At 38.5% G+C, this 24522-nt stretch overlaps 1 protein-coding gene across 1 annotated transcript in view; it reads left to right on the top strand.

The window, feature by feature from the left end:
- BCAS3 (BCAS3 microtubule associated cell migration factor) overlaps positions 1 to 24522 on the top strand; it is a 498029-nt gene that overhangs the window by 119233 nt on the left and 354274 nt on the right. The window contains exon 13 of the mRNA XM_065418107.1: positions 4010 to 4103. Within this exon, the coding sequence (XP_065274179.1) occupies positions 4010 to 4103 (94 nt within the window). The remainder of the gene's footprint in view (positions 1 to 4009; positions 4104 to 24522) is intronic.

Genomic DNA, 24522 nt, shown 5'->3' with positions numbered 1-24522 from the left:
CAGGTCCTGACTTACCTCCCTCCTGTATTCCAGTGTAATTTCCTTTTTTATGTTGAATTTAAAAACATGAGGGATGTGTCTTCAGCCTCATATTTCCCCACATAGGCAGGTATGTGAGGTCACTAACCCCATTTTCTTAGTGGCTGCCATGGTAGGGAGTGAGAAGTATTAGATGGAAAGACAATGTGGGGCTGAGAGCCATGAGAGTAGGAGGATCAATTGTAGGAGGAGCTCTCCACCTCCTGTTAACTTCTGTATTTTTGAGTCACAAAGATTTGAGTTCTTACTCTCTGTTTAGCTAAACACGAGACACTGACATTTCCATTTGAATAAGACAGCATTCCAAAGAGTCGGAGACTCTATCATTTTGGGGTTGCACAGTCTTCAAGGCCAGTTATGCATTTCTGAATGTAGAAAGGGGACAATAGAAATCAATTTGTTCTTATTCCTTTAAAAAAATCACAACCATTGGAATAGTAAATCCAAGTGAGAAGATGAAAAGGTAGTTCATTAGTTATGTTTGTAAATCAGCTTTGCATGGAGAACCGGAGATTATTCGAAAACTGATTTTAAATCATTCACAAATTACGCCCTTCCAGGAAGAGCATTTCAAGAAGTAGCTGAAAAGCCATTTTAAAATTTGAACACCATTAGCTTAACCTATGAATGATAAATGTTTGGCTTTATGCTGTACTCAAATTAGGGTGTCTAAAGCATTTCACAATGCCTAATGATCCTGTGGAATCCCTATTTGTCATTATACTTTCAGACTAAAAGTGTTTGCGTTTTCCTAACAGCCAGACTGTTCTTTGACCGTTGTACAGAGATTTTTGTGTAGAGATAATCATCTTGGTGCAACTTTCATTGCTTAAAAGAAACCCACACTGAATTAATCATGTTTGCTGTCTGTATAAAAATGTGCATATGCAACAAATCAGATAATCTATATTAACTTGTTTTAACTGTGCTTTAGATAAATACTGATATCTACAAATTTCAGGTTAACAAAAACTTGATGTAACATGACTGGATTTAAAAATCTGCTGTTTCATGTGTGATACTAGTTTAGGGGGCAACTGTTATCTTTAATTATGATGAGAAGGCCTAGGGTAAGACTACATAAAAGTTACATAAGAGTGGAAGCTGTGAAAAGATGATGTATAGGAGTTATTCAGTGCAGTTTATATAGGCTGAGAAAAGGAACACTGTTTCTTTGAAATGCTCCAGACCCTTTTCTTAGTGGTTCTGGAATCAGTACGGAATGCTGACAACGGAAAGCAAAACCATAATTGTCCGTATGTGACAGTGCCAAGTAGTTTGAACGTTTAAAATAAGTTGGGCGCAGGCCGCCTCATCTCTATGTGACTTCTTTAAACATTTTAACATGATTTCTCATTTGAAGCATAGAAATAAATGTTTTCAAATTATCCAATGACTGTTAAGAAAAGGAAGTTTTAAATGCCCTCAAAAGTATTTTGGAACACAACAGACAAATTATTAGAAACTTGGAAGAAATAATTGTACACTACCTTATTAAGAAAACTGGACCCTTGCTTATTTACTGTAGATGCCATTCACTTGATATGGGTTACATTGTTAATAAATTGTCAAATGTTTTTCATTAATAATTTTCTGGGATTATTTTGCTTTGTTTTGAGTTTTCTATCTTTAACATGATCATCATTTTAACTGAATAATAAAGTACCTCTCCACCTATTCTTCTTGCATCTGATAATGAATCCATGCAGTGTTTTAATTCCATTTTCTGATGCTCAAGAACACATTTTCATGTAGTCAGATCTTGATAAACTTTGGCGGGACGGTTTCAGCCTCAGACATTTGTGCAGTTCTTATCTGAGGCAGCATTTGGCCCTTGAATCTATTATTTCGCAACATAATAATTAGGTTACAAGTTTTCTCTATCACAGTCCAGGCTAAAGGCAATCCTAACCAAAGATATGATTCCACATATGGTTCATGCCAACACATAAGCATATCTCCATTCAGGAGATCGAATGTGTAGCACCTGGTGTTCTCTCAATGTACTTCTTTTAAAGGCAGTTGACTAATGTTGATGGTAAGATGGATATTTGACTTAGCAGGGTTTTAGTCCAAAACCTACTTTAACCTAAGTAGTCCTGTAGTTTGTTTGTTTTGTTTTGTTAGTACTGCTATTTAAAATCCATCACAAGGAGAAAAAATCAGGTTACTTAGAATCCTAGAAACGTAGGCCAGGAAGTGATATTGAGAGGTCGTCTGGTCCAGCCCCCTGCACTGAGGCAGGAACATTCCTGAGAGGTGTTGATCTAACCTGTTCTTTAAAACCTCCAGTGAAGGGGATTCCACAGTCTCCCTTGGAAGCCTATTCCAGTGCTTAACGATTGTCAATAACTAAATTTAAAAGGGAGTTGTTTCAATATACACACTCAACCCTCCTCTTCTGTGTGCTAGGGTGTCTGGACCACATTAATTCCTTGTCATTCAAGGGAAGGATACAAACCACAATGCTTATAGATGGGGAGAACAGAACATTGAAAACCAAGGATCATGGGCCAAAGTAGATACTTTCTACTCTCTACTTTGATATTTTAAACTGGTTTCAGGTAAACAAGATTATAATAAAACAATGGGAACCAGGGGCGGCTCTATGTATTTTGCTGCTCCAAGCACGGCTGTCAGGCAGCCTTCCGCGGCATGCCTGCAGGAGGTCCGCTGGTAACGCGGATTCGGCAGCATGCCTGCGGGAGGTCCGACGGTCCCGCGCCTTCGGCGTACCTGCCACCGAATTGCTGCCGAATCCGCGTTACCAGCAGGCCTCCTGCAGGCACGCCACCGGAGGCTGCCTGACTGCCGCCCTCACGGCAGCCGGCACGCTGCCCTCCACGGCTTGCGTCCCCAGGCACGTGCTTGGTGTGCTGGTGCCTGGAGCCGCCCCTGATGGGAACATACTGTAGTGAAGTGTCCTGCACTACCAGGAAGAATGGATTAGATGACCTAACAGAAGTGTTCAATCTTTGTTTTTTCCCTTTGTATAAGCAGTCTTTTTTCCTACTTGCAGACAGTTCTGCTATGTATATTTTAAATATTACAAAGGAAAAGGTTTCCCTGTGTCATGATTAAGTGACACCTTCCACTTTGTAGGTTCCATTTGTGCTACCAGTTCTTTTTCTGTCATTTTTTTTATCGTCTTGCTAGAAAAATTGTCGTTTACACTTAAGGAATTATGAGTGCTTTTTGGCTGAAACTGTCCCTCATCGATCCCTCTTGGACTAGCTCAAACAAATTGGCTTTGTGCAGGACAAAGTCCACCTACCAACCTGAAGAAAAGTGAGGTAATTCCACAGCTTCTCTACACTGCTGCTTGAGTCCCCAGGATGGAACAGGAGATTCTATTCTGAAGTAGAAAGTTGCCGCCACTGGATCCTCCTAATCATAGAATTACTGGCAACAACTCTGCCTCATCCAGCAGCAATCTAGACATGGAGCCTAGCTTCATAATATCCAGGGTACAGAGTCTCGCACAAACCTCCTCTGCAGCCACCAACACTTCACGCAGCGGAGCAGCAGTAGGGTTAGTTCTATCTGGAAGCGATAAGTAAAAGGGACTCCTGTGCTTTGTGTAGTATGTCCAGTTTTTTCTAGTCTGCAGTATGGGAGCTGTATGCTTTAAAAGTCACTCCATGTCATCTACAAAATAGTGCAGAAAATTGTGCAATTGTGTCTGGATGTTTCCAATAGTTTTACATGTATTAATATTTCTAATTCATGCTAGTATGTATCTTTTGTAAAAAGAATATTCAAGTGTTAGTAATCCCGGCATGAATTTCCACTGCTTATGAAGAGACCTGTAGGATTTCTACTCTTCAGGTAGTCATTTACAGAATCTTCAAAATTCTGCAGAGAAGTGCAGAAATGAGTGGGTGTTGAATGACTGTGCAACTTTTACTGCATAAAGATTGTACCATACAGCAACACCTAACCTTCCTTTGTCTCCATTAATATTATGCAGGTGATTGTTAGCGAGGATTCTGATGGCAACGGTATTGTGGCCCACTTCCCTGCACATGAAAAGCCTATTTGCTGCATGGCTTTTAACCCCAGTGGTAAGTTCCTTTGCCATCGTAAATGTTGTATCATATTGTATATGAAGAGTAAAAAATGTGGTTCGTGAGTGATACTCTGTACCTCAGGGGAACACCCTACACCCCCATGTTCATCCTTATAAAATGATTGTGTGGTATCCAATGCAAAGTTTGTCATGTTGGGTGTCTTCGGAAGGCTCAGGATGTACTGAGCATGGTCGTTATAGTAATGTCACAGTAATTGTTACAGTAATGTTATAGGTTATAAATTCATGTATATAGTTATGAGGCTGAAAATATATCCTCGTGGCTTAAAGCAAGCCCAGATGAAGACTCTCCAGGAGCAGAGGGGCAATTCACACCTCATCAGGGTGTGGGTGGAACAAACCCAGCCCAGCCTCACAGGAACAAAGGGCGCTGGCCTAGGCAGCAACCAAAGAATCTGTTAGACTCTTGACTGAGTTACCCCCCTCCCTTTGGTCAGTTTGGAACTGCGATGAGGTAATGCTCACCTGACTCTGAAGGGAGGGGAGGCAAAGCCAAAAGGGAAGAAAGGACATAATAAACGGGAGAGACATTTGCCATGCTCTTCCTCTCTCTTCCACCTACATCTACAGATACCACCACACCAAGCAACTGAAGCGCTGATCAAAGGGGAGAGCTTGGCTAAAAAGCAACCAGCCAGCCTGCGGTGAGAAGCATCTAAGTTTGTAAGGGCACTGAAAGTGTTAAAATCAGCTTAGAATGCGTTTTGCTTTTATTTCATTTGACCAAATCCAACGTGTTACGTTTTGACTTATAATCACTTAAAATCTATCTTTATAGTTAATAAATCTGTTTGTTTATTCTACCTGAAGCAGTGCATTTGGTTTGGTGTGTCAGATGCTCCCCTTGGGATAATAAGCATGGTACATATCAATTACTTTGTTAAATTGACAAAGTCATATAAGCTTGCAGCGTCCAGCAGGTATAACTGGACACTGCAAGATGGAGGTTCCTAGGGTTGTGTCTGGGACCGGAGATATTGGCTAGTGTCATTTGGTTGCAAGTAGCTGGAAGCAGCTTACATGCCAGAGACTGTGCGTGAACAGTCCAGGAGTGAGGGTTCTCACAGCAGAGCAGGGAAAGACTGTCTCCCTGAGTCAAGGATTGGAGTGACCTAGCAGATCACTGGTCCAGATAACACCAGAGGGGAACGTGACAATGTGTATTATGTTTCTTTCAGGGAATTAAAAATTACATCAGTCTTAGTAGTCCAGTGTGGTACATGCACATTATGACTTAGTAAACATTGAACTCATTTAGTTGAGTGTTGAATATCAGTTGACAGAGACGGCAGTTAATTTGTCTTTTCTGGCACTTTCAGCCTCAAACAGCTATAATGCATGAAGGAACAGTATGACTAATATAGATATAGCTGAAATACTAAGGGAAGTTAGGGTAATTAATTAGGTTTACTAATGCATTTTCCTTCCAGAAGTTAGGGACCATAACTTTCCTAAAATATTTCTTCATCCTAGATTTGAGAATAAAATGGGTAATTTCAATTAAACAAATATCTTTAAGGTAACTCGTGGTGACAATAGATGTTTTGTTGATATGTAACTCAAGATTCTGCCCTTCCCTTTCTTTGGAGTGCTGTGAGCTGTGATCTGAAAATATTTTTAAAACCTCAAAGAAAGCACCTTTTCCCCTCCTTCCTCTTTGCAGATGAGGAATGGTTGTGGGCAGGTGAGATGCATCCTGTTAGTGAATCTTGTCCAGTTGACAAGTAATATGTTTGTTAGTCTTCTTAAGACAGAGAAATAACTTTTTGATTGACTACACAGTGGTCAGTAAAAGGGCTAGGGAATCAACATCTTCCGCTTGCCTAAATTAATGAGTTCTAAAACCTCGTAAATGCCCTGAAGATCTTGGGGATGAAGTCACATTTCAAAGAACTAAAACTGAATGTATGTCATGTATATCTTCACTTGTGGTGACCAGTCGGACTGATTTTGACATCCCATCTGTTATGTCAAAACTCCTTAATAGTAGTGTGCGGTTCAAAGCATCCTTACTATTAGTGCTTTTGACATAAAAAGCTGTATTCTTATCTCATAGTTTGGGGATTTTATCATGTAACTCATGCATTAAGGTGAGAATGTACTCTGTAAATTCTAGAATGGTGCTATTTCTGTACTGTTCTCAGTCTTAGTGTGTTTGGTACAAAAAATAATACCTAGAATATAGGTGGTGCTGACAAATTGAAATAAATTGTTCTTTGGAATGCAATAAACATTAATTAAATACCCTTTAAAAAGGGAAATGGTGTAAATTAGAGAAAAGGAAAATATTTATGCAACAGCAGATTTTGTATTACCTTTATAGTTGGAGATATGAATTTATATAATCAGCTTTTTTCCCTCTTTGATCATGCACTGAAATTATAATCTTTTGTCTATGATACAACAGCCTGTTTCCATAGTTGAACAAGACACTTTGTGGGGAAAACATAATTTTCTAAACACAATTCTTTTCTGTCCACACTGGAAGAAAGACATGAGGCCATGGTGTGGTTTAATTAGGTTGCAACTTTATTCACTTATAATATCTGGGAGTACCCAGCAACAGATCATACAGAGGCGGGAAGAAGAGGTCGGCTCCCTGCTGATCCGGATGTAGAAGCCCCAAACCCCCTGCTCAGCAACTTTAAAGGGGGCTACGAAAAGGAGGAGGTGTTGGCTCCTCGCTGATGAGACTTAGGAGCCCCCCTTACTCAGCTCCCATAAGGGATGTTTTCCTTCAAATTCTTTTCCAATCCATATTATCCGATAATCTGATAATCGTATCCTTCCAGACAGAGTATCTGCATTGGACATCCACCACAAAGAGATGCCAACAAAATCCTTGGCTACCTTCCTCCCACCCTTGCTGGGTTCCAAGATAGCCACAGATGCCTTCCTCTTTTTTTTTTTTTTTTTAAACCCAGGGTGAACTATATCTGCATCTGGTTTCTGTTTCCAGGCTGCCAAAGAGTGCACAAGCCGGACAAAGACCCACTCACATTAAGGTTGCGGTGGGCACATTGTTGACTGTTTGCTGTGTGTCATGTGGAAATAGATGACCCACAGCAAGGTATTAAATCATGCTGCACGGCCTGCGTTTTTCCAATGAAGTTCAGAAAAGATTGAACATTATTACTTCAGCTCCATACACAGTGAAATTAGCACTTAAAACCAGTAAGCTGGATTCTCTATTTAATATCCAGATAGGATTATATTTGATGTCAGCACTGTAAGTTACATCATTTTAACCCATTACATAAGTGGCATGTTGCCATTCAGACTGGTATTTTTACAAAGCATAATGAAAACAAGAAGTGGCTTTTGCTCCCAGGTTCTTCTACTGGCTATTATATAACTATATAATCCATTAATTACTCATGATATTATACTCTGAGACATCATACGAATATCTAATGGCTAATTTTCACTAACCGGTGGAATTGATAGACACTGAGCCTTTTTACATTTAGATTTGTGGCTAATCAAATAGCAATTTATATTCATTGTGTCTTTGTACCAACACACTCAAGAAAATGTACTTTGCAGGTATTCAATTTTCAAAAGTTTTTAAGCGTTGTGAATCACAGGTACAGAATTATTGTACAGCTCTTTGGACTACCTGATAAATAAACGTAATAATGCGCCAAAAGTCAAAACATACAGGAAGATTGAGAAGTTACATTAACACAGTTTCTGTGCAACAAAAGCTGATCGAGTTAAGCAGCATAGCCCCCTTAAGCAATCATTAAAGGAACCGGATTGTCAATAGAATGTATGTGTGATATGACCAAGATATCCACTAGAAATATTTCTAATGCACTCCTTTGTACTGAACATGGGACTAGTTTGTGATGATTTAATCAAAGGTGATAGAACAACACTACAACACTTAGAAATGTCACACTATAAAAATAGCTGTTAGATGGGGATAGCGTAAGTTTTGCTTCACTATATAACAAAGATTACGAATGAGAGGGGTAGCCGTGTTAGTCTGAATCTGTAAAAAGCAACAGAGGGTCCTGTGGCACCTTTAAGACTAGCAGAAGTATTGGAGCATAAGCTTTCGTGGGTGAATGCCCACTTCATCAGATGCTCCAATACTTCTGTTAGTCTTAAAGGTGCCACAGGACCCTCTGTTGCTTTTTAAAGATTACGAAAAGGCCCTACAAAGAGGAGAAGAGGGAAGTATTGATGTCAGTGGTTTAATGCTTGCGTGATATTTGGCGTAACAACTTTTTGTTCTTTATTTAAAAAAAAACCTGTACTGCACCTTTAGCTCCCTAGCCGTGTTAAATCTCATTATGGGCCCGATCCAAAGTCTATTGAAAACAATGGACGGACTCCCTAGAGTGCACTGGGCTTTGGATCAGGCCCCATAAGCTTGTCTGTTGCTGACGATATTTTTTTAAGACTGAGGCAAATCTATTCTGCCTTTTTCTTTCTTTCTTTCTTTCTTTCTTTCTTTCTTTCTTTCTTTCTTTCTTTCTTTCTTTCTTTCTTTCTTTCTTTCTTTCTTTAAGACAGGCTGAAAAAATAAATCTTTTCCCATTAGTACAAATTGCCATGCTTTCTTCATGCAGGTAACTCAAAAACAGCTGACCTTTGAAACGGAAAACTTGGCATTTAATTAGTGTTTATTTTGGACTAGGTCCATGACCAAGTTTGAAAAAAGTAATTGCTTGGATAATAAAATAATAAGCAATTGAATCTGCACTTCTCAGTATGCTGAGTGGGCTGCTTAGATTTTTAACAGAATCTGAAATATCCCAGTACATATCTCCCTGAGGCATCCTGGCAGTAACAGGTTGCTGCTGGAGCAGTTGGTATTGTGAATGTCTTATTCTAAAACAGGCAGCTAATCCTGCTTAAAAACTGCCTTAATAACAGGGACTGATAAAAATCGTGGGAGCACAAATTGCAAATTCTGACAATGTAGGGTGTCTTCACCATTTTTTGCCTAATTCAGAAAATGCTATTCTTTTATTTAACAAAAAAATAAATTGCATATAGTTCTTTGTGTGTGTGTTTTTTAAGATAAATAGATTAATTTAGAAGTATGGAAGCAGTTCAGTAAAAGTAAAAAGAATGGATATCTCCTACCTGTGTAATTGTGATTTCATTGTTGGGAATAATCAATAAAGGGCATCAAGACAGATATACACCAAATACTGAATTAAATTGAACTGATCATTATAGTTATTTTCCCCTGAAAGAACATTGCGTTGTAATGCAAACAAAGAAGATTTAAGCCCATCTTACATGTTTTCTTTGCCATTTGTGATGTCAACTTTAGTTTCGCCATTGGTGCCAGCATTTGTTTGTGACAGCCAACAGACAGATTTCTTATACAGTACTCTTGTACTGTTTTTGGATAGGAGTCTAGTTAAACTTACCCCAGGTTTCATATGCAGGTGCCTAGCCATTATGCTGTGGGCTTATTTGCTAATTGAAAATTATTAACTCTTTGTAGGTAGAATTTGTATGAATATTTTGCATATCCATTTTATATAGAAAACTGATATTACTTTAATAAATGTTACTAGATTTTACTATCAAAATCACCAATTTTATTTATATAGTGCCAAACATGTTGGTGGGTGCTTTTGAGACAGAAATAAAGATAAGCTCCCTGCTTTGAAGAGCTCACATTCTGCTTTTAGACATCTGGTTTAGAATAAATTCAATAAATGTTGTAAGTAGTAATTCTACATTGCCAAGCGCCATAACCTAGGTGCTGTCTGGAAGTATAAAATACACAGATCTGAGTTCAGGGCATAGATTAGGCTGGTACCTAGCAGTATGGCGTATGGGCACTTCTTTCATGCTGCTGCCTTCTTCTCCACAGAATCAAAGCCTCGTTTTGGGTGGGGTGGAGGGGATTTTTTGCAGTCAATAAAATTTCTAGCTGTTCTAGTTGCTGAGCTACTCCGTTCACAAAGCTAATGAAGGAGTGATGTCTGCTTGGGCTTGCAGAATGATAAGGTCTGATGTGCCCACTAATGTCACTGGGTGCTAATTTACTCGAAAGAGCTACACAATCCACTGTGAGTGACAGCTCATTTTGGTACCATGATTCAGTGGGCTGGGGAGAGTACTGCCACTTCCCCTGCCCTTTCTGCCCTCACCCAATCAAGGAGACAAGCTCAAGGAGCTTCAGAGGCCAGCAGGGCATCTAAGCCTCCTTGAACGACAGCTAAGCTCAAGAAGTTCAGCGTGACTGACAAAGCTCACCAAGGGCAAGCCAAGACCAATGAGCCCTCTGGACGTATTCAGACACCAGTAAGGGGGATGTGTGTTGAGACCAGAGAGCTCATGTATGATCATATTTTGAGAATCTGCACAAGCGCATCTCTTACGGAAAGAGCTTGGAAGAGTATACTTTTTACCCCCCAGTTCAAGTCTCTGTCTGAATTAAAGACCTCCAGCTGCAACTTAATTATTGGAACATTTCAACCTGTCAATAAATTGTGTGGTGATGTCAGGTAACAGTCCCCTTTATATGTCTAATACTTGCGCTCCTTAAGAGAGCCTCTCCCTTATGAGGTTGTAGACGCTGTACAGTCAATATCGCTTATGTGTACATGGTCACATCAATGTAATCTAGGATGCCTTTACCATCTACCTGTGATTTCTTTTTTGAAGACTGTGACAAATTGGTGATCTGTCTGTGGTCTCCCATTCTGTGCATAAACAATGGTCCTAGGCCATCAGGTTAGGATCAGAGTCAGCATTAGCTAGACTTTCATATCACGCATAAGTCTCCATCAGAGATTGTACCAATGATTTGGGCCTTTCTTTGCTTAGACTATAAAGAGACGAATACTTATGTGGAAATTTTGGTTGCGCACAGCCAGCAATTTACTTCTCTGTTGTGTTGTGTAAACGCAGTATTGCAGTGTTGGCAGCATTTGGGAACTTTCATATGTAGTTAGGATAAAAATTCTCACAAGTCTTTTTTTACTGCAGGATTTTTCTTCTGTGAATTTCATGCAATGTGATATTGTGCAATAAGTTTTTGTTAGCAGGGATTAAGCTTTAAACTATCTTTTATAATGAAATATTTAAACAGGTACAAACAGTTTACAAAATGTCATGGTTATTACAGTACCATGGAAAAAAATGTTTGCTACATAATGTAAATTGACAAGAGCTCATTAAGTAAACTCTGTATCAAGGCGCCCTGGACTAAATTTTGGGAGGTCACAAACGGAAGGAATACACCATAGGCGGTTATTTAATTTAAGATGTTTACAAAAAAGCCTCCAAGATTTTAATGTGCTGATGATAGTCTGCCAGGAATTGTAATTGTGTGTAAGGTTTAAAACGGAGAGGGGGGGGGGAAGGATTACATGTTGCCAAATAGAATCGATTGTTCCATGATAATTTGGACTAGACTAAACTAGAGATTGTCTAAACTGGAGACTGTAGGAGCCAGGCAAATGTCCCTCTTATTCATGAAGTTGCATTATTAGATACATTGTTATAATTTACATAGGAAAAAAGTCACCCAATTTAATGTCAGCAATAGCCTAGTAAAGCTAATTCTATTTGTTCCATCTTGCCATACAGACATATTAAGAAGCTTATTTGCCACGGTCAGAGACAGGATACTGGGATAGGTGGACCGCTAGTCTGATCTGTTATGGCAATTCCTATATCTGACTGTCTGAAAACTTTTTACTCCCCTTCTGATGCCCCCCTCACCCAGCAATATGACTTCAGGTCTAAAGCATTCACTCTGCCACAACTGTTTTCATGTGATTAGACTACTGGCCCAGACCTAAGAATTCAGTATGTGTAAAAGAGAAGTGGTTTTCAAGTTTAACGAGCATACAGTAAAAACCAGTGTTGAAATTTGGAGGGCAGTGATCTCTGTGTCAGTAATCAGCGTCAAGAAGTTGGTATATAGCTTATAGGTTGGCACTCCTCATCCTTTCATCCACCAAATCTGGGAAGTGCTCTGACCTGTAAATGGGAAATATGATTGTTATGGGTTTTCTAAATCTGTAAAACTTGCATTGTTTTATCTTACTCAAAATAATAATATTGTCATTTGCACCAAGGAAATTTCTTAAAATAGGTGCTAAATGCAAGTTTTATGGCTTTTCCCTAACTTTATCACCATCTGATTTTTAAACTGCTTCAAACCTTCAATGCTTGGCTAAGTTCCCCCACGCTCCCCGGCCGCCTCTCTGTGCAGCATTTCTGAATGGATTTCTTTCAAGATCGTTTAGGGTCCTAATGCTATAACTACTTACCCTTTAGTAACATGCGCATTCTGGCAAGCTATTTTCATAGACCCATTAAGAACAATAATACTTGTTAAAATGTATTGCAATAAGTTTGGGGAAGTCTGTAAAATAATATAAGCAGGCCACTTTCCTCCTTACGTATACCTAATTCTGTGTATCTTATGAAGCATTCTTTGTAAAACAGCAGAGTATATGTATCAAGATGTGTTTTACACATGAATGTTTGGGAAAAAAATGTGTGCACCTTTTAATGAGAGTAAGACTGAAAGATCATAGAAAAATTATGCAAATGCCATCCATTGCTAGTACATAGTAAAATGAGAAACAGCCAGCAAATAGTTCAACATTGTGTTGCAGACCAGAAAGAGAATAATCTCCAGGGAAAAGTTAAAAATACAGTAAAATTCACATGACGGAATAACACTGCAAAATGAACTGGAGAGAAAATACTGCTTGGTTGACTAGCTGGCATGCAATCTGTGCTGTATGGTTTCTATTCATAGAAGTGAAATTAAAGGATGCAGTTAAACACAGTTGTGAAACGTCCAGTCCAACAGCTGCATTTAGTTTGTTTTTCAATTTCTCATTGCCTTTCTTGTTTATTAGCTGTGACTCTGAGGTCGGAATTAAAACAAATATTTTAATGGCAGTATTTATGATGTTGGCAAGGAGCATGATGGCTTAGTACTGTGATCTGGACAAGACTCGATATGGGTGGTGTGAGGTAGTCCCTTCAGGCTTTAAACAGAGTCACGATTGGTGAGACTTTTCAAAGTATAATGCCTGTAAATCACGCAACTGATAAGCATCATGGAATCTGTACTTTTCAGTTCCATTAATGAACTGGGCATGCTTAATGGAATTTTGAGGGGGCCACAAAGGGAAGATTCTTTATGGATTTTAGCATGTTAAACCTACAAAATTCCTCAGTTCATTTTGACAGCTCTTAAGTATAAAGGCCTTTTATGAACTATGATAATTAAAACCAACTTGGATGTAAATTATGCATGTTTATTTAGAATTCAGAAATTGTTATACATGCTTTTAAGAGTAATATTAAAGTACATGGGCTTTGAGCATTAGACCATCTTATTATTTTAGTACATCGTCTTCAATTTACCACAATTAAAAGCAAATTTTAGAATTTTTGCTTGTGATAAAGCTGTATATTAGTTGCCAAATACATTGTAATCCACTGCGTGGCAAGTTTTATAAAGCTTTATGTTCAATTCAGTTCCTGAGACAAACATAAGAGAAATGTTTTGAAATCCCAATCCTGGCAGATCTAAATTCTAAATAAAATAGATTTCTAAATTATGTCAGCCAAAGTTTGTGAGAAATTAGCTAATTTTCCTCTGTATTGTAGATGGATGGATATGTTTATAGGAATAATCCTATTAATTACATTTTATAAACAGTGCTGCTGAAAGGGTCATATTAATTTTTAATTCAAATGGGGAACCCATATATGTTAATTAATCTCTTAGTAGTATTTTTGGAGTGGATGAAAACAAGAATCGTGTTTGGAGCTTCAAAATCATATCGATTAAGTGTTTATATAAATAATAATAATATAAGCTGAAGGATGTTCTTTCATTTGTTGCCCAGTATTTATACTGTAAATGAAACTGGGTTGTTAAATGTGACAGGAAGCAGTTGTATCATCCTTTGTACCTTGAACAGCTGGTCATCTTCTTGCTAAGGTAAATGGTATTAATAGGCCTGGATATAACCAATAAACTTGTCCTCCTGTTCTGTGTATTTAGTTTTTGAATGTGAAACTACAGTGTACATAGCAATATCTTGTTTTTTGTAGAAAGCACTCCTGACATGGAACGGAGTTCATTAGAAAATTGTCATTTGGAAAGGGGAAACACATTTCTCAGTAGGAAAATGTTTGTATTCTCTGTTGCACACAGCAGCTGGTGAAAACAGATTATGGCTTCTGTTAATCTTTATTGGTGCATTTTAGAATCTTAAATTAGGATTTTTAAGAATTTTGAAGCACAAAAATGGATGTTTCCCTTTGTTTCAGAGTTTGCTTCAAGTGCTATGGTAGAATGCCCAAACCAAAAGCTGTCTTTTAGCATTTTGGATTGCAACTCTCTTTAGGGAAGCTAAACTGGACTCCTTGGGCTAATGACAGTTGAGCAATGTTAATCTTTGATCCTTCACATATCATTTGTAAATGAAGATTTTGATAAAGCCAAGCCTTCTTTAACTAGAAATAAAATATTTGATGGTAATATAATTTTGCCGGCCTCCGTTTTAGTTGGCTGCCTCGACAAAATAAATATTAGACTTGGAGATTCGTTCACTGAGACTCTTACAAGGCTTTTTTCCTAATGTTAAAGTTTTTAGGTAAAAAAATGTATGATCAGGGCCAATGGCGTTGTCTTTTTGTATCCGGGGGGAAATATTTTAAAGTCAATTTAGATATTTCATTTTCTGAAACCAAAATTTACTTTAGGCCATAATTATTGATCATCCGAAGCATTCATCCTGCTTTTTAGCAAGTGTTCCCAGGATGTGTGCACAATAGACAGATATAGTCTGTAGACTACGTTTTAGATGCATAATGGCATCTAGCTTGTGAACAGCATTTTAAAAATAATTTACGTTCATTTTGTTGTCCCTACTTTGATTTCATTCCATGAAATTCAAATAATGAATTTTGTATGTTCATTTATGTAGCACCTAGGTGTCCAAGGGTTTTTTCTCCTCTACCCTTACAGTAGATGCAGTAGGCTGCTAGCTTCCCCTTGACTGGCAAAAGATGGTGTATTATACACCACTTGCTCTCCCTTGAGGTTCCCATAGGAGAAGCACAGTTTTAGTTTGTGGTGGAGATTCTTTAGGAGCCCCACTGGTGGAGGCTGTTGCAGGAGTGCACAGAATCACCATAGACAATGGATACACGCTGGCCAAAGTGGTACTGCCCATTTTTCAGGCTATGCTGGCTCCTCCTTGCAGTTTCTGGCTGTTATGGGCCCTGGCTTATTCTGGCAGAAGGGAAGGTTGAATCTGACCAGGTAAAAGAGGTGGAAAAGTCATTTGAAGGCTGCTGGTGGAATTAATTTGTAAGTGTGTCAGTGGTGTAAATCCTCTTAGTCAGGGTTGGGGTGGAGTTGAGGGTGGTGCAGGCAGGAAAAGGGTTCAGTTTATAAAAATTGTGATACAGTTGCTCTTTCTGGCAATTAGACTCACGAAGCGGGATTGTAAATGGGACTTAGGGTGAATAACTTCAGTGTCTAAAGTAAATTCCCCTACCCCCAATTGAACTCAGGAGTAGCACTTTTCCAGGCAGTAGACCGTGTTGGTGCCAGGTTACTGGGACGCTTGTCTCTCAACAACCATCACAGAAACCTGAGAATTTTTTTTTCCTCCTTAAAGCAAGCTGGCAACATTCCTAATGACTCTACAGTAGGGGATGCCAGCTGTCCACTGTGGCTACCAACAACGCAGGTGTACATCTTTTGACTCGTGTATTCTTTTTTGCCACTAAGAGTGGCTAATCTTCCACCACTGCAGAAGCATTGCTGGCTCACACTGATGGACAAGGCCTGGCTCCTTTGCTATGTGGGCAAATTATATTAATCAGGCATTTTAGCCACCCAAAACGCTCTAATGCTTTCCCTAATTTGTTTATACTAACACCTCAGAATAACACAAATTTGCCCCTTCTAATTTATACACAGAGGAACACTTTGTGAGCTAAACATTTTCTTAATTATTATAACACTCTTCATGCACAGATCTCAAAGTCCATTTCAAAGGAAGGTATGTATCATTATCCCCACTTTACTGAGGCCTGTAGAAGTTAGCCTACTTTTAAAAAAGTGTCCACTAATTTTGGGTGCCTCGGTTTTTAGGTGCCCAACTTGATTTTAGGAGGTGCTGAGACATCTACAGCTCTAGTTGTCTTTAGTGGGAACAGCTGGTGCTCGTCATCTCTGCGATATGTGCGATCACTGCCTTTGGAGGTTTTTAAGAAAAAGTTAGACAAACACCTGTCAGGGATGGTCTTAGGTATACTTCGTCTTGCCTCAGCATGAGGGACTGGACTAGATGAACTCTTGAGGTCCCTTCCCTTCCATCCCTATATTTCTATGATTCTATGAAAATCATGCCCTGCAGTAGGAATCCCAACGTGGGCATTCAAAATTAATGGATAGTTTTGGAAGCTTTGGCCTCGGTGACTTCCCCAAGTTCACACAGAGACACAATGGCAAAGCTGGGAATAGAACCTGCTCCCAGTCCTGTCTCCTTTTCACTAGCCGTGCTAGTTTGCACACCAGGAACAGAATTGGCCACAATCCCTTTTGTGATGTCTGTTCTCCTGTGGTGCACAGATGGAGCATTCCCTACACTCCAGAGAGGACAGGGATTGCAGTTCTACCTGGCTGCTGCCCAAGAGAGAAGGATGGGGAGCTCCTTATTCCCTCCCCTCTTTCTTTCTTTTGAACATCCAAGCAGCATCTGGGCGACATTCTGGCCCTGAATCCGTTTTTTTTTTTTTTTTTTTTTTAAAGCCATAGAAGCATGGTACGTTGCTGTGTTGCAATATTATTGCAACATCACACTGGGCATCCTAGTTTAAGATTTTTGCTATTGCCCTCAGTTCCTGAGCTGGTAAGCTTGGGAATACCATGGATGTGTAACTGGAATCTACTGGAGAACAGTGAGGCTTTCATTTGTTTCCTGCAGCTGAAAACATGCAAGGCAACGTCTGTGTGTGCGCTGATTGCTAGGCATGAGCAGCCTTCAAACAGTCCTATCCATAAGCAGCATTAGAGATAGGAATAGGTTAAAAATGAAAGATGTCCCCTTTGCTAACATTTGCACTACAAAAAAATCCAACAGCTGGCTGTGGGTAGCCAGGGAAGATGAGGAAATTATCCTATATCTGGATACTTTTTACAGGAGACACTTAAACGCAGGTTTATTAAAGTAGTAATTGGGGCCTACAGTCTCTGAAAACGATATTGTTGAAACACTTCATGATCTCCTCCTCAAGGGCAGGTTGGGGGATGCTTTTCCCTAGAAGTCTTTCCTTCCAGCCTTTGTACATCTACTGTAGGGATACATGCTACAGGATTCTATAATGGCTACTTACCTATTTTGGTGGTTGCAACAGAAGCAACATTTAACAATGAATTTTCAACACAAAGGCTTAACCAAGAGTTGGAAATGTGAACAATGAATTTTCAACACAAAGGCTTAACCAAGAGTTGGAAATGTGATCATGAAGCTAAATATTATTGTTGCAGTAGGTAAACACTGTTTCAACTTGCCACTAGCACTGAATTGTGAATTATATATTTTTGCATTCATCTGTATTCATAATTATTGTGTATAAAAGTGTAAATTTTCACAGCAACTTTGCAAGGTTAGAATGGGACACATTCCTAACCCTAGTTAGCTTATAGTGTAAGACAGGACACAAGACAGCAGTTGAGGTAAGAGATGCAGAAAGATTGTTAGTGAGGAGAAAATGTTAGCAGGGCTTCCTGGAAGAAATCGGTTTGAAGGAGGAGAAAGAGGGGTACTTGGTGAGCAGGAAGTGGGAGCGTGTTCCATGTGTAGGGGCTACATGAATGGATAAAATCATGAAGCCAACAACGCAAAGAGGAGAAAAGGGGAGCAGGAAAAAAAGGTCATTTGAAGCGTCATTGGGAGCAACAGGAGGAGTAGATGGAAATGAAAACAAAGGTATACTGAGGGGTGAGATTAATTTTGATTTGGTAAGAGAGTGGAAGTCTGTAGTGGGTTCGGAAGAGCGGCTGATTGGAAGAGAGAGAGGGCTGAAGGAACTTTGAACTTGCAGGAGAGTGAAATGCCAATTTTACAGATATATAAACTGAGACAGATTGTGACTTGCTCAAGGTCACATAGTGAGTCAGTGGCAGAGAAGAATAGAACCCAGGAGTCCCGATTCCTAGTCCACTGCTCCAACCAACAGATGACACTCCAAAGTTATTTCATTCTTATACTTTAAAAAAGATGGTATTTATTATGCAAGCATAGGCATTAAGAAAAACTTTTTCAGATGGGAAATTAAAATCATAAACTTCAACGCACTTTTAAAAAAAAAGCTGATGTTTTATAAATATCTGTTTTCTCTCTTTAATTTAGTAAATAATTGATCTGCTTTCCAAGGGTGTTACTTCTGCCAGCTGAGAGCTGTGAAGTGCAACACATCTAAATTTTAAATAATTACCCCTCCTTGGCTAGGAAAGAGCTTTTCCATCCATTAATAACAGGAAAATTAATGTTAGGCCTGCAGTAAAACAGATTAAACTGTGTACCCCTTTGAATGCCTGACTGCGCCGCTAACGGACCTGAAATTCCTCTGGTTACTTAAATGCTGTATATTGAAATGTGATGGTGGTCTTGGGTTAATAGTTAGAGAAGTTTAAATTGGAATTTCTCGACAGAAGTTTTCCCCCATTGATCAGAGCAAGTGGGCAGAAAAGTACCTTGTTTGATTGTTGGGAAGCATTGATAATGCCTCACAGATTAACGGAGGGATTTTTTTTTCTTTTCCTTTGTCTGCCGAGTGTGTAAAATCTGAGTTTTATTAAACAAATTGATCAGCTAATGTTTGGACATCTCTTTTAAAATGAAAAGTGCTAAATAAGTGCTAACTTATTTCAGCTCGGATATGAATGCGGCCAGCTACTTTTTTGTTGTTTGGATTTTTATAATGAAGGGAACTTCCTTCACAAATTTGCATGGTGAAGCTTCACCTTGGAATCTCAACTCATAGATGCCATATTATCTAGCATAGACTGATCCCCAATTATTTAAAACTAGAATCATTCTTTGCTTTTCCGCTCTTTACTCTGGCTGTGTATTTCAGCTTTAGTTGTTGCCTCTGAAGACAACCCTATTAAAATTCGTCTCGTGTTATGATATACGGTATACACTACTTGCAAAGAGTTGTGCAGGTGCCTTTTCTTTTGACATGTACTGTACATGTAGGGGCTAGAGGTGGGAAATAATGCAGGAGATAGCTGGGCAGCTAGCAGTGCTTTTTGATTAACTTATTAGGAGAAACTGTTAACTGGGGAACTTCTTTTTTTAACAACCACAGCAACAAAGTTGTAGTAAACAACAAGGCTTAACCCCCCCCCCCCAAATGTCTACTCTACTGTGGCACAGGAGCTGTGGTTTGAATGATGGCAAATTAATTGCCTCTTCATGGTGATTAACTCGCTTGACACCAATGAGAATATAGTAGGTGGAGTAGGTAACTGTGAAATTGCAACACCCCCACCCATCTTTGAATACATTTATTTCCCATTCCCGCCCCCCTTTGACTCCCTGGAGGTAAGTGATGATTTTTCATTTAATAAAAAGAATTACACTGCACCTAGCACTTGTCTGGTGGGGATTGTAGGAGATGCTGTAACTAAAAAGAGGAAATGCTAGGCTCATTTAATTGCTCTTTAAAGAATTAACACATCACAAGTAGCTATGACCTAGATGTGTTACTTCAAAATAGACTTACTAGTAAATTCAGTCTGCATTCCCTCTGGGTTTAATGCTGAAAGTGTCTCAAGAGGTTCTTGAATTGAAGAAAAGAAACATCTGAAGCCTTGTAATTGTATGCTGTACAACTTCATGTCATTTTGGTGGAAGTAAGACATCTGAAAAGAGGCCCCAGGAATATGATCTTTGATATGTTTGATTTCCCCCCACCCCACCCCAAATTTCAGAAATATTACTAAGCATTACTACAAATAGACTAAATCCATCATTCCTTTACCTTCTTAACCATCTGGCTTCATGTCTCCCTTTTCACCTGAGTGTTGAACCTACTATCAAAGCCAGACTGGAACATTTCCCAGAACTCCCCACTTAAGGAACTTCTCTTCAAAATCAGAAGCTATCCAGGTCCATACCATAGTTTATTGGTCAGTGCTACCAGTACCTAAGTGCATGTATTGCCTGTCTCTGCAACACCTTCATCCAAGTTAGAATGGACTGAAGATTTGCGGGATGGGGGTAGTGGAGTAAAGCTTGGAAATGCACTGCAAAATGTTCCTTATTACCCAACCAATGTTCTGACCCAAAACAAGATACCAAATAAGCATATTTTACTGTACTGCTGGAAGGGTAACCACTTCCCTCCCTTGTGATCACACATGTGTTGCTGCTGCCAGACAGTGGCACTCACTGTAAGAACTGTTTGTACCCACATCCCAGTTGTGGTGTTTTTCCACTACTGCTTTTAAACTCTGTCTTGACATAAGGCCTTGATGAGGCTGGCCCAATACCTTCCCATGTTGTTCAGTGTGTGCTCTCAGTCCTTGCGTTTTGTATAAAACAATGTCAGCATTCATGTACTCTCCTGTTCATGAACTAGAAATTGGAATTAGCATCCATACTCTTAAGGAAAAGGGAAGCTTTAGGGTTATTTGTTTTTCATTTCTTTAAGTATTTTAAATGTAGTGCACTTGGGTCTATACTTGCATTATTTGAAATACATTTTATTTTCATGCTTTTTCTTCTACTGTTATGTGTGTGTATATATATTATATTTCAAATAATGCAAATATATGTGTGTGATTTTTTTTCTGGGTGGTGCTCAAATCACTAATTACAAAAATAGCGAAATGATTTTGATTTTTTTTAAATCTATGAAATTTGCAAAAGGTTAAAAAAAAGGTATTTAATTAAAACATTGAGAACCTTAAAGATTTGTGTTTATATGTGTAAATACATTTCTGTTTATGTACATATTAGAAGTAATTGGCCTCGGTTTTGAAATGCAGTAGCTTGCTGATGAATTCTAAGATTTGTTAAAAATTAGTAAAATCAGAGAGGAGACATTGGCACAGCAGATATTTTTCATTGGAAATGTATACTGGGAGGATAGGATAAAAATACTTATGACTCTAAGAAATGGACAATTGTATACCGTAGCTGAAATCCTGGCTTCATTGAAGTAAATGGCAGAACTAACGTTGACTTCAGTTGGGCCAGTATTTCACCCTCTCTCTCCAACATTTATCTTGATGTTATTCCAGTAAACAGAGAAGAACATAATATACCTAATGTTTCATCAATTAAAAAAAAGTTTGCATATTGTTGGCTGTAATCTTTTGCAATTAGCAAAAACCCAGAATGGTACCTCAGTGGTAGTGACCATGGATTTGTGATCCTTTTTGGGGGGAACTGTGGGCAGGGTTAAAAGAACAGTAAGTTCCCTTGATTCCTTGCCCTCATTTGCTCAGCTGTCCTTATTGTGTGTTCTTCAGTTTAGGAGGGAGCAAACCATCCTGATCAAGATTTAAAATTTACTGGGCCATCAACTGTGGATGACAGTTGGCAGTTTGAGGAAAATGTTGAATAGTGTTCTAATACATAAAGCATAACTTGAACCATGTGTTAATCAAGATAAATTAGCCTAATGTTTATTTCAAATTGTCCAGCTTTGATACGAGATTTGTATTAATCGGATCACAGGGTGTAATCATCTCTCATGATTACATATAAGCTTTTGATGTTTTAAAGTGTTTTGTTTACCAGTATGATCAATTTTGGTAATATAGGTTCACATAAAAAAATCAGATCTGATTGCTTAATAGGTCCAATTTGGGTTTAGGACCAAATTCTAGAACTATGGCAAATGTCCCACGTATGGACACACACATGGACTTCAGAAGCAGCATTAATGTTTGATTGTGTTCTGGCTAGTATCAGCCCCATACACAGCCCATACTGCATATTCCAGGAGTGTGAATAATCTGAAAGAAGAGTGGATATGAATAGGGTCTGTTGATGGGTCATGGCATAGACATTCATAAACCCATGGATCACATATCCATTGGGCCTACATAGAAACATGGATACGTGGCTCCCATTGTAGGTTTTGATGGGCACTAGGATAGAAGCAGCCAAGTTACAGTTCATGCCAAAACTGGGCCCACATTAGTGAAGTAGTTAATAATTCTATACTTATAATGTCTGTATCTAATATTGAGAGAATAGTAAATTCAAGAGTAAAATTAATATGGGCCAGATCCTCAGCTGTTGTAAATCAATGTAGCTCCACTGACTTCTATGCTAATTTATACCTGCTGAGGATCTGGTCCTTTAATTTTAAAAACCTACCCAATGCAAAATAATTCTGCCATTAAAAACAATCAGGCTTATGTGAAATTTTCAACTTGACGTATGGTATTTCTGATCATATTCAAAAAGTACGTTCAGTTGCTCACATCGTCTTAACGTGATTGTGTGCACAAATGGCTACTTATGCTTCTGAGTAGCCCTTTTGCATGCAGATAGCTAAGTTGCATGCTTAAATTAAGCCTGTTGTAGAATGCACATTTTATTTGTTCAGTTGTGTGCCTGACTTCTTGAAAATTGGGTCCTCAATGTTTTTAAAAACAGCTCCAGGTGGCCTTGAGTGTGTTGCGTTCTTCAATATATAATTACAGAATGACATTGTTTAAGGGGGGAGACTTCTGTTACATTCAAAGATGCCATTATTTAAAGTGAATTGACTCCTGAAACTTAACCCAAGGTGAAATTGTTTTTATCTCATTTATATGAACATCATAAACAATGATGCAATTAGATAGGTGTTAAAAATAGGATGTGGTGGAGATGCTTAAATTACTCAGGTTTCCTAGATTTTATAGCAAGTACCCAACTGAGATTTGCTGCTCTTTAATTTTGTCCTTTGGGCTAACCAGCTGATGCATAGTTGAAAAGACTTATGTTCCTATAAGGCCACAGAAGACTTAATATTCAGTCTTCGTCTCCTTGGATTTTGGAGAACTCTGTGTACCATCAGCAACTTCAATCCCACCCTCTAGACCAACCCTCATCTATCAAACCTAGGCTGTGTGAGAGAGAGAGGAAGCTCCCAGATAAACATACAGCAGCGCCTAAACTCCTAATCACTCTAGGCTTCCGCTTCCAGGCCCTATAATTAGAAGTCCTTCTTTTCCTTGTATTCCCAGTTGACGCAAATGCTTTTTGTGGCTTGGCACCTCATTTAGGGCGTGGGTTTAGTTTATGGCCAGGCCAGAGTCTGGTTTAGTCTTCTGATACTGCATAAATAGCTCTTAAGCCACAGTCTACATCTGTACCAGTTTTTCCTTTTATGTATGTATTTTTTAAACTTTTTCCTGAAAGAAGTTTATTGTTTCCCAAAGAGTATGCACGAAAAATAGGAAGTTGTAAATTAAAGCAAATGTATCTGTTAGCTAAAACAAAGATAAAGTACCTTTTTTGTGTGTGTGTAGGATATCTAAACTGAATTTTTTAATCTTTTCTGTGGATTTGAAAAACCACACAGTAAAACAGTCATTAATTTAATTTAGCTGCTTCCTTCACGTTGTGGATAAGAAAATCAAAATGTTTGCAATGAGATGCATATAAAGTAATATCTGGTTTACACACAAATTCTCACTGGGTTATGTGTATGCAAGAATTTGAATTGTTTTCAGATGTTATCTGCTAAACAGGGATTAATGCCAGTTTGAAAAACAAGCAGGAAATCCTGGAGAATTATTCACTTTTCATCTGTGATTTTTCATACAAAATACATCATAAGAGAATACATTTTTGGAATTAATTTATGACAGTGCTAAGCTATATTTCCATCTAAACACAGTCTTTGAGAAAGCTATTGAAAGAGAAAACTGAATTTAAAATTGCCTGCATTTGAAAAACGAAAGTAATCATTAAGATTCAAGTTAATCTATTTCTCTGTTGGGATCATTTCCACTATGGTGTTATGGAATTACACAATGTACTTTTGTTGCAGGGAGCTAGAGTAAGAAACTAAACAGTAGAGCTGTGGTAATTGAAAACTGTAACTCCTTGCTATGAAGTAAAGAGAGAAGGAAAATACCACATACACGTGCCCGTGTGCAGCAAAAAAAAGCAAACATTCCAAACCTCAGTGATTTATTGTTTGAGTAGCAATAAGGAAGAAATTTTAAAATACTAATTGTCTTATAAAAATGTACTTTGGACTAGCATCTCTGTGGTAGTGTGCCTGAGACCAGCACATTACTGGGGTTTAGACAAGCATATACTTGTATATCAAATGCAAATGTCGGCATTATGAAAGTAATTTTTTCACCTCCTGAAAAAAGTTACTAATACAGCTAAGGT

Source organism: Emys orbicularis, chromosome 17, assembly GCF_028017835.1.
Source record: "Emys orbicularis isolate rEmyOrb1 chromosome 17, rEmyOrb1.hap1, whole genome shotgun sequence".
In the NCBI taxonomy this organism is placed as follows: Eukaryota; Metazoa; Chordata; order Testudines; family Emydidae; genus Emys; species Emys orbicularis.
This window is presented reverse-complemented; position numbering and strand designations above follow the sequence as displayed.